Here is a 17,988-nt window from a genome sequence, read left to right on the forward strand (position 1 = left end):
GATGCATCAACAACAAGTAAGACCAAATAAGCTCTTACGTCTGTCCTGTAGATATAAAAAGGCTTATACAAACAGACAAGTCAATGAGTAATTTTAAAGGTAGCTGAACCATATGAAGAAAAACAAAGGCCAAATTAATGCCTGAAACACTTTTAATTATTAACTCGAAAAGAGACTTACAGTCAAATCAATGCAGGTTTCTGTGACCTAGCAGTAAAAAGTGGTGGTGAAACAGCTTCTTTGATTTGAATTGTAACAGAATCTGTTCATGTTTATCGAGGGATTGGTATGATGTGTATGTGCGCACCCTCTGTTTGACTTTGAGGTTTATTTGCAGTAGATAGAGGAGGGCCAAAGAGGGTGTTGATATGTCAGAGTGGAGTGAGCAAAGGGTGGGCACAAGATCTGTGCTGAAATGTGAGTGGTGGATGGGTTCACACCCCCACGCCTGTCATCGCTGGGGAGGAAATGACTTTCTAAAAAACAAGTTAATCTGTAAACTGACCTACCTATGCTGAAAACAAAACCTGCATTATATCGGGGAAATTTAGATTACATCCATAACCAGACACCTCAGATATATTATGCCTTTTGTGAGTGACCTTAAATAACCCAAGTCATTCACACAGGAAAGGGAACCTGATGATTGTATGATGAAACACGGTTTAGTTTCTCTTTTACTGTTAACAAAATTGTGTAATTCCAGCTTAGAACAGCTGAGCAACAAAGACAAAAAATATGATTCGTCATTTCTACAGAACTCTCCAACTTTTCAAAGTTAAATTGCGATTAAAAGAGTAATATGATTCAATAATTCAGGTTTGACTCTGTAAAGCCTCATTGTCACCAGCACACACACAGTCGTCTGTTGCTCCAAGAGGCTGTCAAGGCATCCTGTGTCTTAAGTAGAGCGAGGCTTTCAGCCATGAAATTAGAGGGCAAATTATTATGGAGAGAAGAGTGACGGCAGAGTGGCAGCACTGTAAACACTGGCATCTATCACATGCCTCCACGAAGCAGCTGAGTCCTGGCTATTTATTCCCACCTCATCAGATGATTCTTTCGTCACTGGGATGGCAACATATTTTGCGTATGCTGTTTACTAGGTCTTGGACAAGCCATATGGGGACAAAATATGGAAATCAATTAAATAAATCAATTCAATAAAATTGAATTCTCTTTCACCTGCCTTTATTATTGAACCATTCTCCATCACGGAGCAGTGAAAGACATGACCAGATGAAATGAGACAGGACATTTTGATCGGAGCTTGCAATGTTGTGATGATATCATATGGACAAGGTCTGTCCACTGACATATAAAGGCCTGGCTGTCCTGTCTCCAGGACCACATTTTGCCACGACGATGACTCACAAGGTGAAATTTTACTTGTTGTGTTAAGAGTGAATAGGAATGATTGAAACTGTGATACAGCGATCCACACCTTAAAAGTGAATGTGGCGTTTTGGTGGCATTGTCAATGGCCCCTTCCGTTCTTCCTGTTCCCCTACTTGCGGCGCCCTTGCTTGGACAACACCCATCTTCAAACTCCACCTTCATTTTGATCCCAACTACACAGCTGTGAAGTTTCGTGACTGCATCTCGAATGGTTGTGATGCTTTCACACTGACAAAATCTGCCAAAACCTGGCAAAGAACACAAACCTGCTTATGTGGTAATTCCTGCTACACTAAGTATCGTCAGTACCACATTTTGTCATGCAGGTTTTTAGAGCTTTGCATAAAAACAGCTCCAACTAGAAACTGGGTTGATCAGAGTGATTCAAACCAGCGAAGGCCATAAAACAGAATCATTGTGCTGAAAGGTGCTAAAACACTTCTGAGAGATGAACTGATGAACTGAGAGTCAGGTAATAATTTTCTGTGGGTTAATCGGTCCAAGCAACATCTTTCAAAGGACACATTCAATCAATTTTATGATGCACCTTTAAAGTTTAGTGCTATTATGTTGATACCCAAGCAAAGTTAATCTAATATGTATTTGCTGGTGATGAAATGCTAAAAATTAAACTGGTAATTCAAATGTTGCTGTGAGAACAAAAACTAATTTAATAATTACAAAATCAAACATGTTTTGTGTTATAATTTTTAATGTCTTGAGAACTTAAAAAAACATTTAATCTTTTGAACAAAAACATAATTTTACAGACTTCAGATCAGCGGTGATATAAGAAATGAAATGTTTACTTTGAGTTCTGACTTTGCAGTAAGGCATTGCACAAAGCTGTTAAGTACAACAACAACAGACAAAAGCATTATTTGTCCATAGTGCTGATAATCTTTTAGAGTTCTGTTGACTTTGCCAAAGCAACCATCATTTAAGGATAATATATTATAGATAACACAAGCATAGGAAATTGGTTCAGTTGTAAATGACACCATTACCTTGATTGAACTCAGCGTTTCATTCATGCACACACACACAAAGCAACAGTAGGTTGTAGGTGGGTAAGGTGTCTTTTTGGCAAATGGAAAAAAATGTGTATAGTGCAGCTTTAAGCAACTTTCCCTTTATAAAGCAGTTTAATGTAGTGGCTGGAATCTGTTCAGTTTAGTGTGATTTTTAAATCAGTCTTTACGTAAAATAGATTAAACTGAAGATGAAATGGAAACAAGCAGAGAAAATATATTTTCTTACTGGCGAAACAAAGAAACTGGCCCAGGATGAACGAGACATTTAATTTTACCCCAACACCGCCAATTCGTTTGTATGTAAAGTGCAGAATAAAGCTTTCTTTCCAGTATAATGTTAATAGAAGCTACTTTCACCTACGGACAGTACTGACAGATGAGCTCTACTGTCACTATGCCAAGAGAATTCAGGTCATGCAAACACCTGCTCAAAACCGCATCTGTGGTAGGAGCTGTTCTGAGTACTGCCTCTAGCTGCCTCTGTAATGACAGAGTAATTAACGGCTTGGAAGAAACAACAACGTTTTTATGCAACTGTCCTGGACTTGAACTTGATGCAAGAGTATGATGAATCCTGGGTTGGTGAGAATGTTCCCATGACACACTGTGTCATCTGCAGCGAGCCTGACAGTGCGGGCACTGACAGGGCACGTGTGTTGATTATGTTAATGTGTTTTTCCACAATTAATATTGAGACATTTATTGTCTAATATGGCAAAAGCTGACGAGTACTACAGTAGAAACAACGAAATGATGCTGATTATAAGAATTAGACTTATATGAGTACGCTTCTGATACTGTACATGCCTTTCACACAAAGTGCATCAGTTCTGGATCTTAAACTACAAAACAGCAGATATGCATTTTGTTTAATAATGTATTTGAACACAACAAATATTATATAACTTTAATTACCAAAATATAAATTGGTGTTTAAAGCAATAATCAAATTAATATAATATTTTCAGCTTTTAAAGGAGAAATCTGTAATATATTTACTTTAATAAGTCTTAAAATGACCAAGATATGTCCTCAGACATTAATGAAACATGCTAAGCTGAAATACTCGCTTCTCTGGCAACAACGTTATAGCAGTGGTGTCCTCCTTTGAAATTTTCATTACCGCCCGTAACTTGCATTACTGTTTGTCCATTCCATTTTAAACTACACTTCAAATTAAAGCAGAATGTTTTCTGAATGAGTTATTGTCTCTTTATGAGTCATAACAAATTATTAACAATATTTTAGAAGGTCTAGATGTTTATAACTGATTAAATCAAGCAACATGTTAATACAGTCTGGCAGGCAGCGACTGAACTGAATCAAACATAGACTGCATATTTAAAATGATTTTAACCTATTTAATGTACAATCTATGGCTCCAACTCACTATTTGGACTACAATATTGATTTTTTTGGATGTGCAATTATTAGATGTTGTTCTTTTAAGCAGTCAAACCTCCATGTGTTCAATTCTGTAATTCTTTATCATATGCTCAAACATATTTTACTACTTTCCTTGAACTGGAAAAAAATATACTGATCAAACATAGTAAAGCAGGCCGATGGACGTAAACATTATATAAGCTGTTAAATAAGTCTTATTCTATACCTCTGGCAATGCTACCTACTGGAATGTTAAGTAATGATCTCATAAATATACAAGAATCAGGATATTTTGGTCAGATACCTATTAAACAAGCCGCCTCGCCTCTCATTTTACAGTACAGTAAGTGCTGACCCTACCTACGCTTATTATATCATCTCAACGTGCAGCAAAAGTCACATGCTGCCTTATAGCAACCTATATGTTGCCATAGTTACTCTGCAGTGCTTCAGTGGCATATACATTCAGCAGGATGTTTGGTGCAAATGTGTACCCTGTAGTAAATGAAGGATCGATATTCCCTCCTGAATAAGATCAATGCCCCAAAATTCGTAGAAATATATTAATTAACACACATTAGCAGAAAATGGACTCACTCACTTATTTTTTTTTAGATATCTGTGTATGTAAATAAGAGTGAACGTGAGATGCGGGGGTTTGACGAGGCTTAGCAACTGTGAAGTCAAGCTGACAAGCCAAAGCATAATTTAAGGAACTAAACAGCTTTTTCTGAGCACACAGGTCTGAGTGCACACAAATATTAGCGTAGAGATGTAATTAACGGTTATTTTCATGATCATTTACTGGATTATTTTTTTGATTAATTAATTAATTGTTCATGGAATGCCATAAAATAGCCCATTCTTAAGGTGACATTTTCAAATTGGTCGTTTTTGTGCTGCAAACGGTCTCAAAACTCAAAGACATTACATTTACAACAATTTATAACAAAGACATGCAGCAAAGTCTCACATTTAAGAGACTGTAACCAGTGAATGTAAATCATGACTGAAATGATTAATTGATTATGTAAATAGTTGGCATTTATATTTTTGATGATTGACTAATTGATGAGTTAAATTATTTTAGCTCTACATTAGAGGACTCTGAGACGATGAGAGTTTGGCTTTAATTAGCAGCACTCTGAGTGATAACTGGCTGTTTTTTTTTGTTTTATTTTGTTTTTTGGTTTTGACCCTTGCCCTCTCACTCCTGTTTAGTTTCAATGACACAACATGGTAAAATTAGCTACATTTCTTCTTCTTTTGCATGACAGGTGGGAACTTTTTCAGTCCATGAATGCGAGATCCAAGAGAGGTTCATTTTGATATGAGTTAGGGTCATTCCATGTCATTTTTCATCTATGCATGAAACCAAAATGAAATGATAAGCATGTACAAAATACAAAATTATAATTGTTTGGATTATATATTCTCAAGCATCTGAAAAGAATTTAAACCTGTATTTGTATTTTCACATTTTCTACCTCTTTCTTTCTTCTCGCTTCCTTTGAAGGTTTCTTTCTCTCTCTACGGCGTCTGCAGCAGAGGATCTTCAGTTTCCAGCTGGGCCAACTGCCTGCGCAGGCTGTTTACTTTGTTCTGAAGCTCCTTGTTGTATTCAATTATATGCACCATTTCCTCATAGGCCTCATCCAAACACTTGGAGGAGCGGTTCCAGCGAAGAAACACTCCTGTAATAGAAAAGGGGGAGAGAACTGTAAGTAATCTACAGAGAACAAACCACATTACAAGAAAGGACATGGAAGTGGCTTCTCATATTACTATTATGCTCTAATTAATGGTTCTCATTTTTTTTCTAAGCCTTAAGAAGCTGAGAAAAATTCACAACTAATGCAAAAAGGAGAACTGTACTGAAACAAAAGGTCAATCTCTTGTTTATTTGCCATAAATAAATCATATTTAGGGATGTCACAGTTGCAATCCTGTTTTTTATTTTGATTATTGAAATTAAAAGCTCATTTTGATTGATTGATTTGGATTGAAATACTGACACCCCTAATCATATCCATTCAAGACCTTTTTACACAGAGTTCGCTCAATACTGCTGTGAAGAAAGCCTGTCATTACATCGCAGCCCTTTTTAACTTAGTACAGCCAGCTGTGAATGTGTAACACAGCAGTGTCGTGTCCTTTCCCGCCGTCTCACCGTTGTACACAGATGTTGATTCGGCCCCGTTACTGCTGCTGGATGTGGGACAACAATGCCCCCCATTGCATGTTTGTACCTTTTATACAGAACGCCAAGGCAGAAAAATGGCGCAACATTCCCACCTTGAACAGGCTGTTTTGTGGTGATCCAGAACAAACATTTTTGGCTTGCAATAAGACAGACAATATTCTTTTACTATAACAAAGACTTTTGAGCAAAAATAAGCACGCATAACACATTAAAACAAACTAAAATTACTGAAAAAAATCTGAGATTTTTTTTTCCATCACTAACATTTAAAAAAAAGTGAACATTTATTGGAAAAGTCAACCAGCATGAAATGTAAGAAATGGCTAATAAAATGTAAGGTTCAATGTAGAGCAGGGAGCAAAAATCTACTGACGTAACAATTAATCATTTAACATTCATCTCTCAACAACTAAAACTTCAAGACATATACAAACAAATACATTAATAAATAATGATAATGTGCTTGATAACATTCTAAATTTTCCAATAACAGCTCCATTCATTTGAAATCTACTAAAAATCTGAAGAAATGTTGTTGAATTCTGTGGTGCAGATTATCCACGGGCCAGCGAAATGATTAATCATTAAAGGCTGACCGGAATGTCATTAGTTTTGCAGGTGTGTGGTCATAAACCATATTTAAACCGCCGTCAAGGAACCACCAAAATGATCACAACTCAACCTGAGGGGAACATGAATGCATGTACCAAATTTAAGGTACTTCACTCAGAACTACCTTATCATGGCACATGTTTAAAAGTCAGAGGATGTCCAAAGTCACCATGTACCAGATTTGCTATGTTAACAGTTTGGCAAAAAAAAAAAAAACGCAACCAAGACATCTGTGTATAGTTTCATGCATGAGCAAACTTTTATATAATACATTAAAAGGTATTCATGAACATGGCAGTGCAATCTAACAAACTTTTGCAATTATTATTTCCAATTCTGGGTGGGGACAGTTGTTGCATGCCACATTCTTTTCTCTCTGCTTGTTTCCTGCCTCAACTTCACTGTCCAATAAAGGCAAAAATGACAGAAAAAATGAAAAGAAATGAGATAAACTAGATCAACATGTTGTAAGTTGTTTTGACCCTGAGAGCACCACTGAAAGTATTGAACAAACAAAGGTTCATGTGACTGAATGTTAACTGAATTGCAAAACAGAGCACTGATTGTGTGAAAAGCAAAAACCAAAAACTTTCCGACACTTTTACTCTTACACTATGATGGTGGGTTGGGGACACTGGCGGAGGAGAAGCGGGGAACTGATCTACTGGAAACACAGCATGATGCATCTGTTCTAATAAAATCATGTTGCACAACAGAGATTTACTGGACTCCATTATTTTGTCATAGGTCCTCTTTCAGAGAATCTACAACTTTGCACCACCACGTTTCTTGGGTAGCCCAGAATGAACTCACCAAACACTGCATCTAGATATGGCCTGTCACGTCTCTGGCGTTTCACAGCCACAGCAGGATTTCCTACATACTTGGAAACAAAATGTTTGTAATCTGCCACAAAATCCTACACACTGGTCCTTCAATAGAAATCAACGTCAAATTTATGTTGGAATTAATAAACCTGTTAATGAAACTTTGTGCCTCTACATTAGAATTGCTGAATTACAGTGGCTGTTAAGTTTTTGATTCCAGGTTAGTAGGAGCAAAATACTTTCCTGGAGGGCGCATACGTTATAGAATGGGGGCAGGGGATAATGTGAAAATGTCCTTATATGACATTACTGATAGGATTTAAGCATCTTTGTCTCTGGATTACAGAGTAAATACTAAGCAATCAAAAAATGCAGTTTAGTATTCTCATTTTTAGAGCCTCGAGTCTTTACAACACTGTTCTACATTTTTAGTTAAAAATCATCAAACTTCACTCCAAATCTAAATAAATGACACAGCGACTTGTGTCACACTTCTGTTGTGGTTTTTTATCTTCTATATTCCCTTGGTCTATTATAGTAACCTAGTTGAAGCCAAGCATGTGTGCCCAAATAAATTTAGACTTATGGACTTCCATGGGGTCTTTTAAGTTGGCCCTGGAGTGTGCGTCACTCTATGCAAGAGTTGCGTAAGCAGGATGTCGGTTGCATTTCACGTGCTCCAGTGGTTCTCTCACATTCCAGTTCATATAGCATGAGGGCGTGGTTCTGAGGCAGGAAAAGAGGCCCCTCACGCAGGACCGCCCGAACCTAATGACCCCTCCTCTGTCTAGACCCCCTCCCCCATTCTTTTCTTTTATGAATGGCGTGCACTTTGAGCCGATGTGACATTCAGCAAGTTCACACACAGATCCCCCTAAAACTTTTGTGGAGTCACTGTGAATCCACCATTACAAAAATGAACTCTTCTTAGTAAATTTCTAATAAAAGCAAAGCAAATCTACCTCAATCGTTATGTTTGTGCAAGAAAAAAACTACCTCATGCCAAACCAAACTCCTTAAAATACAGTTTTTACAATTTGTTATTTTTGGTTCATTTAATCAAATCATTTTTGTATTCATCATGTTTATATTTGAGTCCGTATTGAATGTGTTCTCTGTGACTCTGTTGTATTGCTGCTGTGTTTTCACCATGCTTTGACTCCATGTCTCAATGAGATTAAGATATATTATCCCACAAGTCGTGAAATGTGAGAAAATGTATTTCCAGTTGTGTATACTAAAGGTGGAATCTAAATAATTCCATGTAATCCTTGATTTACAATGGTCATTTATCACAAGAAAACAATCTGAAAGCTGAGCAACTCAGCTTAGGAAAAAACAGCAAGTGAATACAATCTTAGTCTCGCACTTTTACAGAGAGAGAAAAGAGCAGCGTGCATTTACTTCACCCACACAGATTTTCTTCTGCATCACTGTATCACTGCCCAATTAGTTTACCACCATTTGGTGCTTTGAATTTGTCAAAATAACCAGGTGGATTATGTTTTATGTACCATGTTTTATGCAGCATCTGTAACATTCTGACATCAGTGATCAAGTCGTTCTAACTGATATTTTGCGGCGCGATATAAACCTTAAATTCACATATAAAGTACATGAGACAAATATAAAAGTGTGCCACCAAGGGACTAAGATTAGTGTGCATATGACTGCTAACTGATAACTAGTAGTAAACTGCTGCTGGCTCAGGTGTCAGTGATGGTACCTTCTGTGCAGCCTATAATAAGACACGTGTCAGTCAGACGCATCACTGAGATGCCTGAGAAGCGATGTGAGCGATGCTGAAAATGTAGGTGCCAATAACGAGACGAGGGGGGGAAAGTCACATGACCTACACAGCAACATGCAAATTTTGATCTCTTCATGGTTCATAAGTTTCTAAGAGGTGGATGTTCATTACTGAGAGAGGCTTGAAAATGGTAGAAGGTTTGGTAACACAGTTTGATAAAATAAACATCATATGCTCATCCATATGCTTACTGTTTTATTATAGCTTGTTATGTTTATACTAAGTGTTTCATAATTATTCATTTTTATCATATGTTTATTATTTACTGAATGCTTGTGTTACATCACGTCATTTATGTGTGTAAAGTAAATGAGGGCCAAATACATATGTCACAGAAGGTGCTAGAAGCTGAAGGGGTCACTCAGTTTATCACTAGTGGAAATTGTGAAATCAATGGTGCCCCCTTCTGGTGACATTTCAGAGTGTCCGTCTAAGCAAAATGTAATCACAGATGTGAAAATGATCAGTTCACGGCAGCATACCTGAACCCATCACACCAGTTCCTCCACCCACTGTTTTAGGCAGAAGTAATTGCTGCACTCACACTTGGTTTCAGGTTTGCCTTCAGTCCAAAAATAAATCAAAACCACGAGTCAAACTAACAATGTTATGAAATGTGTCATGCTTCCAGTACAGGTACAGTCCTACTGGTTGATGAAAGCAGAAGCAGCCTTTCTGTGTCAAACAAGAATATCAGGATTTATATCAGTGGTGCAGCCAACTGTCAAGTCTGCTTTGGCACAAATTTACCATTTAAACTATCAAAATTTGCAGTGTGTACACACGTGTATGAGCGTTTTGAAAGTGTGTCATGATTTGCATATTCCTCTAAAACTTTTTGGAGAACATTAGCATCACTGATTTAGTTGTGTGGGATACGGATGGTGGTCCAGTTGATAGAAAATAGTTCCTACACCGAACTGCTCACAACAAGCCTCTGTGAATTATCTTGAATAACTGTGTCATGATTTCCGAAAAGAGTTTTTGAAATGTATTTTTTGATGCTTTGAGGACCACGAGCAGAGTATCATCTAGTTTCATTATATTAAAAAAAAGTAGACATCTATGTGGTTGATGTCACCAAAGCTTGGTAACTGACACCAAAACAATCTAGATAATCATGATAAATAGACAACAGGTAAAAGTAAACATATGCAGTTTTGATTTTCGGGATGAACTGTCCCTTTAAACTAAGAAAATACAAAATTTGTAGTGTATTTGTAAGAATTTTGAAAACATATAATGATGTACACATCCCTCTGATAGATGAACATTTTCCAGAAATTGTTTGAACGAAAATCTTGGTGTGACTTCGAGCAATAATTTTGCAATGAGTACAGTAACTCTTAGTCACTTCCCTCATCCGTTCAAACTCATCTTGGTTTATGTCCTGACCTTGAACTTTTCTGGGTATTTTCACTTCTAGGTCAACTCATCTATTAATTTGCCGTGATTTATCGGGATAATTCTGATGAGTATTCTATTTTTTGTCAAAAAAAATAGTTGCTTGTTAGTCTTTTTATTTCAGTGCATTACAAATAGTAATGTATGGTAATATGAATGCTTTATTAAATTATATTTAGTGTTGAGAGACAGTTCTTTCTTTTACAAATGTGAAAATGGACTGATATTACCTTCTCTCCAATAAAGAATAAAGTCACCTAATGTCCATAATCTCAGCTTGTTTTTGTTTCTTACCTTCCCACAGCAGCAGACTCTGAGGGGCCACGGAGGGCCAGATCACAAGACTGTTGGCCTCGTAGAGCGGGTTGGTCAGACGCTCCAGTTCTTGGGGCCGATTCACCCACGACCAAAGGGAAACAGTCTTCTCCGACAGAGACAGTTTGGTTCTACGAAACAAGCGATAGGCTTCACCAATAAAAACAGCGGCTGCCTACAGTTCATCAAAGTGGGCTAAAACCTATACAATGGTCCCTGGATGTTGTCAGTGATGTTGGTGAAAACATCGTCCTTTCCCTTAATTAAAACTTCAGAAGTGACTTTGGGAAAGTCACCAAATCCACAACTGTTACAGTAAAGCTGCTTAGTGGCCAGCAGCTCAAGACTATGGTAGAAAGGCTCTATAAAATATTGATTGTATGATGTAACTCTTTACATCAATGTCATAAATGGGACATTACTACAATAATGGTCAGTACAGTATATACTGTAATTTAAGTTTTATAATAACTGCATTGTATGGATTGCATTAGATTATGCAGGTATACATGACATCGCATATTACTGACTAAGGCGAAACAAAATTAGGCAGCATACAGCTGACATAAGCTGGTAGGCCAACCTAAACAGACTTACCTCTCAGCAGTACCGTTGCCCAAGAAAGTGCCGAACTGAGAGGCATAGGCATGTTCGAAGAGCAGCACCAGGAAGCTCTCGCTAAACTCAAAGGAGCACGGGAACTGGCGAAGGATCTGCCACACGCAGTCCAAGAAGAGCAGGAAGACAGGGGCCTCTTGGCGAGGTTTGCTGTTGGAGTAGGCTGACTGGGCGCAGCGCTGCTGGAACGGGTGACCTGCCTGGGATAGAAGATCAAAGAGATGAGAGTCAACATGAGAAGAAATGCAAAGTCGAGCTCGAGTGTCGAGCACGATATTAAATACTTACTGGTATGGAGCATGCCACCAGATAAATGTGGTTAAATATGCAAACGACTGGTTGATTTGCTTCACTCACCAGCCAAAAGGAACAATGGTAATCCATTGAGTGACAGGTCAAAATTTAACCTTCACTAGCCATTTGGCCGTTGGACAAAAAAATTTGCACCCTGCTCAAAGGTCAGAGCAGCTTACCTGCAGCCACTCTCGCTCCACCAGGCCCTGGAAGCCTCTGATGGTCCTGCAGGCCGGATCGAGGATGATCTGAGCCAAGGAGGTCACCTGCAGGGTGGAGTCTGTCCCCTCTGTGCCATGGACGAGCACTGACGCCCCCTCCCTGAGAAGAACGCTCATTACTAAGGTTTGTCAGAGTATGTACTCTACTGTCTGACTAAATACAGAGTACTGAATCTCAATTCAATGTGCAGAGAAAATGAAAAGTGAAGGTATTGCTTATAACAGTGTTTCTCAAACTATTTACACCACATAACACCTCAGACAATAAGTGTCACGTCACTCTTTCGCACCGGTTGGTGTTAGTAGGTGCTGTGTACACTAGAAGTTGCTCTGAATATCCTCCCCCTGAACTGCACTTTGATAGTTGCCATTTAAAGCCACAATTGCAGTGTTGTTGAAGCATTTATTTCCAGTCTCTTCATTTTACCTCTGCTTATTTTGCCACCATTCAGCTCATAACTACTGGTAAACATGGATGATGAATGTGTGTGCTATGTGCATGATTATAATGTATGTAGCAGGCTGATACTTAAAGAAAAATACAGGAAAGGACAGAAATTATTTTAAATTACATTTCAGCTATCTCAAATTTATGTGTTTTCATTAGAAAATTTTGTAGTATTTTGATAGTATTATGTTTTTAAATAATAATATTATGACATTCCTCTGTGTACCACCAGAGGAACCTCGCACACATCCAGTGTTACTCGTACCACAGTTTGAGAACCTGAGGCTTATACTGCCCTGTATTCACTGGTGATGTGCTCAATTTAACTAAACAATTAAACATTACTACCCTCACTAGTTGGGTAGTCGGTTAAACTAATTATTAATATTTTATTCATCTGTTACTATGGCCTGTATGATGTTATGTAGCTGCTCCCCACTAGCCGGGGCTTTAGTCCCTGCAGACAGCAGCCCCACTCTCCCTGTCTTAATGGCCAGATGTTATAAACCAACAAAGTTGAAAGTGGAAGAGATATCTTGTAAAACCAGCGTGGCTTGGCAGTATTTTGATCTAGAAAGTGAAAATAAGGTTGCACGTAGGCCGTGTCAGAATAAAGTGATATATAACTACTCCACTGGAGCAAAGTGTCACCACATTCAGCACAGGATGTAACCTGCAAGAACATCAGGCTGCAGCTGCTAGCTCTGCTAACATTAGCTATACTCTGCAAACCAATATGACATTGTGTGATCACAGGAGCTGTGATCTCATCCGGTTTGAAAAGATCACATTAAGTGAGCTGTTGTCATGTTTTGTAGGACAATATGTAAAGTTCAGAACACAAGGCGCACAGTGTCGCACATTTCAGCTGCTTTTAAAACACAATTTGGTAGATTTGGAAGAATGTGATAAATGGTTTGAAGTGTCTTTTAATACTTGCAGTATTTTTTCAGGCAGATGTTTAACCTTACTGATCAATTTTAATTGAATATTTTTTTTTTTTAGACTAGTCTAAATTAAAACTTTTGTTTAATCAAGAGGGAAATCAGTCGCTTGGAACATCCCTATTATTTAATGGACCAAGACTAAGTTAAGTTATCCTTTACTGATCCCATTGGGGACATTTGTTCTCTGCATTTAACCCATCATAACCTAATCCAACTCCAATTCCAGTTCTAGGCCAGCGTCCTGGTCAAGGGCGCTGACATGAGAATTAACCGCACAAACAGCGAGACTAACCGTAGCATCGAGAGAAACTCACACAAATCCAGGACCTTCTTTCTCTGAGGTGACAGTTCTAACTACTGCCCGATTACTGGATTAGTACTAATTGGTGCACCATGCTGCCAGATTAGTAGATTAGTAGAACAAGCAAACTTTGCTCCCTGACCTGTCGATACACTGGGCAGCCAGACAGGCAGTGGTGAGGATCTCCTTGACATGACTCTGCCAGCTGGAAGCCTCTAGTTTGCTAAGCCAGCGGTCCATACTGTGCGACTGGTCGTTACATGCCTCTACCAGCTTGATCAGGCTCTCCTGGAGGACGTTGGACCTGGAAACGACAGATTTGTCACAACACTATTATAAGTGTCTGAATAGTTACATATAGATTATACAGTTCAGTCAAAACAGTTTTTGATACATCAGTATCCAATCTTAACAATACCCAATACAAGACAAGACAAAAACATAAAAAAACAGAAAGATTAGTTACTACTTGATGGAAATACTGAAGGCTTCAAAGTGACCACTCACCTTTCGAGTGCCTTGTGGATCCTCCTCCACTGAGGGTAGTTTGCCTCAGATTCAAATCCTCCACCTCGAGCTTTGGCCTGCTGGGCGACGCTGATTGTACGTGTGTCGATGATGTAGCCACGTTTGCCAGGCCGCAGGGTGGCGTTGATCAGCTTCTCGTCCTCCTTACACCGTCGCCCGTTGGTGCCTGTGAGAGGCTGCCCTGCTCGCATCATCACCTGAACGTAGAAGCGATTAAGATAATAGTTCCATACAATAAAATTAAACCACACCTACAGAAAGTGTTCTATTATGATACAATCAGAAGCATAAAATCCATAAAGAATATCTGGAACAAAATCAGGTGAACTTTCCCAGAAATTTCCCAGGTCCTCACCATGCCATTCTTCTTGTGGTAGTAGCTAAGTACTGGAAAACGGCCGCTGTGACGGAAGGTAGCTACTTTCCTCAGTGTGTCATCATCGACATCTTTGGGCACCGCCACTAGAGGGGGGTATGACGGACACACGCTGAAGTCCTTGTTGACGTCACTCAGTCTCCACTCATCTGTCTGATAACAAGGACGGGGACAGGATGTTCAGCATGTGCAAGAGAGGGCTGAGAGAAGGATTTTGCCACTAATTGTGTCTGTACCATAGACTCCAAATCTTTAAAGGCATCCTCTGGAAGAAATGAATTCCAGCCATCTTCTATGACTTCAAACATGGGCCGGTAGAAGAAAGGATACATCAGAGACACTGAATCAAGCGTGGACAGAGCCTGGACAGGAATAAAGAATATGTATTGGTTAATCACATGTAGAATTTCTTTTGAAAATAAAAAGAGGACAACATTTAGGATAGTAAAAGATAACATTCTGCAGTGCAAAATGCACCATTTTCTCTCTCCCTCTCTTTTTTTTCTTCTTTACCTCAATAGAGCTGGCGATGTTGAGACACTCCTCCATGCCAGGGATGTCGAGCTGGATCACTCTCAGGTCTTTACATTTGACTATGATGCTTCCCAGAGAACCCACAAATCTGAAAGAGAAGTTGAAGAGTTAATTCGAATTGTAAAGCACACAAGAGAGAATCACTCTCGTGGGAAAAACATAAAGGCTCAATGCTGGAACTGCTGCCTCACAGAGTGAAACACACTGGAGATGATAATACTCCTCCCAGTATTTGACCAATGCACAGACCTCAGAGTGAGAATTTGTCTTCATGTGGTTGTCTTAAGTAGTTATGTTAGAGAACAGAAATAATCCCAATAAAACAGCAAAGTTCACTTTTTGACATCTTCATTATCAGGCAGACTTGCTTATAAGTAAACTCACTAATGTTGTATTTGAACGCCTGTGGGGTCAAAATGTTGTTTTGCTCTAAATGGTCCAAAATGCCTCCATATAGAAAGCTGAACAACATATAAGCAGTTTTATGATCATATTCACCAGACATGAGGGAACATATTTGTTTGTCACAGACCTTGGTAGATTTTTTTTTTTTTATAAAAATGAAATACAATTGTTAGGCCTACAATTCTCACTAAATTAATATGATTTTTTTGTATATCATTCAGCCCTAAATGGAAATGCAGCAGTAAGTGCTGATGAAATAAATAAGGATGCCATGACAGGATTTTGCATTCATGTGAAATCATTATTTTGTTTGCTTGTGAATTTTTACAACCAACATTTAATCATCAGTGCTGTTTACAGCTCTGCACCCTTCTTGTATCTTTTTTCACAAGCTTTTAGTTAGGGTTTAAGTGTATTAAGTTTTTCTTGCTTATCTGTTTTAGGGTTCAGTATTATTATTGTTATTATCTCCACTTTCTAAGAATGATGATAATAATACTTTCTTATCTTGTATGTTTTTATCATGTCTTACTTGTTTTTATATATGTAATACTTTCTTATCTTATATGCTATTTTAAGTTTTGTCACGTAGGATGTATCTTGAAGCACACCAAGTTTACGCTTGTCAGATGAAGCGTGACATGTTAATAAACTTTATTTGACTTGACTTCTCAACCACACAAAACAAATTCTCAGCTTGTGGAAAACATTGTGGTGACAGCAGCACACGTACTCTTAAAACTTCCTTTCACAGCAGTTTCATATCCTCTTTCCACTCAAAAACTAAAAAGCAAGATTACTATAGAAAAAGGGGCTCCGATATGCCATGCGAAGTCTAACTTTACTGCATTTCCTCACTTGTTACTAGGGCTTGGTATCATTTAAATAAACCCCACTGTATCAGTACCAGCACTGATAACAAAAGAGTACTTTCTTTGATACCTTTTTTCTACTACATAAAGTGAATGGAAGCATGCCTGAAATAACCCAACATTTTGAGCATTTTTTTTTAAATCAGATGCCACATTTGTGTAGTATAGCTATACTTTCAAACATGTTGATGGTATCTTGGCAGGCTGACTTGCCAACTACATCAAATACATTTACATCACCACAGACTGAATGGGTTGTAAATGCTGTTTTAGAGGGCCAATCACACATCACATTACATCAATGAACACATGAGGTGGTTAGCTGCAAGCAAAACCATACAAATAGTGTTTTTTCTTGATCTGGGTACAAAAAGACTCAAATGCAGGTATCATTTGAGAGGAGAAGTAGAGGATTATTTCTAGTACTGATACCCAGCCTAGTTGTTACTCAAAATGATTTGACACACACTCATATATATGTGTCCTGCTGATCTGTCTCTATATTCATATTGTGTTTTTAACAATGTAATGCAAAAATGCACAGCACAATGCCCCTTTTTCATGTGTCATTGCCATTTTACATGGAATTAAGGAAACTACATGTTAAGAGTGACATTGCCTGACGAACGATCAATTAAGGAAAAAGGCTGACAATCCCCACAGCGTTTAATAAGAAGCTCATCACCTCTTCTCTATAGAGTCGATGTTAGAGTGAAGCAGCCACAGCTCTTCTGTGTTGTCCTGTCTGGAGGAGAGAATCAGGTGATGACCAGTCAAACACAGGGTCCCCTCCACAGTGGGCATGAAAGGCCGATGCAGGACAACCCCATCCACCCTGGGTGTCTTTATCAACTCTGCAAACTCCATGATCAGACCTGAGGAAAAGACAGCACATACCCCAGACACAGAGGAAAGAAATCATGAGGGTGTGGGGTTTTTCTCAACACATTTGGATCACGCTACTTATTAGCAAACGTTACCACTGCTAAGACAGATTAAGTCAAGCTGTGATGTGCTGCTTTTAAATAAAGTTATCGTACAACTCGATGTCAATTAACATTAAACTAGTAAAAGCTGCGACAATGTGTCAGCTAGCTAAAATTAGCTTGTATGAGGAAATTAAGTAGCTAACGCTACCTAGCTAGCTAATCGTGACAGACCGTATAACTTGTGCGTCATTTTCATATTTAAGTCAAAATGTTAATGTCATGCATTCTATAAATGTACAGAACATGAATCTATGTTTTTCAGTGATGATTTATCGTTCAGTTACCTGGTTAGCTTTTCTTTTAAAATGTAGTTGGGCGAGACTGGTACGTCCACAAAAACACGCCGACTGGAAACAAAGGACGGGTGAAATTTTGCTCCGGACAGTTTGCACAGCAGATTTAAAATTCTTTCGTATAAAAATGTACCCTCTCTGCTTACCAGTGATTTTGAACATTAACGCTACAG

General features: G+C 38.4%; 1 protein-coding gene across 1 annotated transcript; it reads right to left on the reverse strand.

Moving 5' to 3' along the window:
* Positions 1 to 5,289: 5,289 nt before the first annotated feature.
* On the reverse strand, positions 5,290 to 17,910 carry mtmr9 (myotubularin related protein 9). Its single transcript, XM_084737502.1, has 11 exons — positions 17,807 to 17,910; positions 17,219 to 17,408; positions 15,236 to 15,344; positions 14,959 to 15,084; positions 14,702 to 14,875; positions 14,326 to 14,543; positions 13,961 to 14,122; positions 12,081 to 12,222; positions 11,587 to 11,807; positions 10,969 to 11,120; positions 5,290 to 5,512 (listed from the first exon to the last, which is right to left on the reverse strand). Exons 2-11 carry the CDS (start codon positions 17,398 to 17,400, stop codon positions 5,349 to 5,351), a joined length of 1,650 nt encoding a protein of 549 aa, XP_084593628.1. The 5' UTR covers positions 17,401 to 17,408; positions 17,807 to 17,910; the 3' UTR covers positions 5,290 to 5,348.
* Between the last annotated feature and the right edge of the window lie 78 nt (positions 17,911 to 17,988).

The sequence above is a fragment of the Lutjanus erythropterus genome, chromosome 15 (genome assembly GCF_056507025.1).
Source record: "Lutjanus erythropterus isolate fLutEry1 chromosome 15, fLutEry1.hap2, whole genome shotgun sequence".
Taxonomy (NCBI): domain Eukaryota; kingdom Metazoa; phylum Chordata; class Actinopteri; order Lutjaniformes; family Lutjanidae; genus Lutjanus; species Lutjanus erythropterus.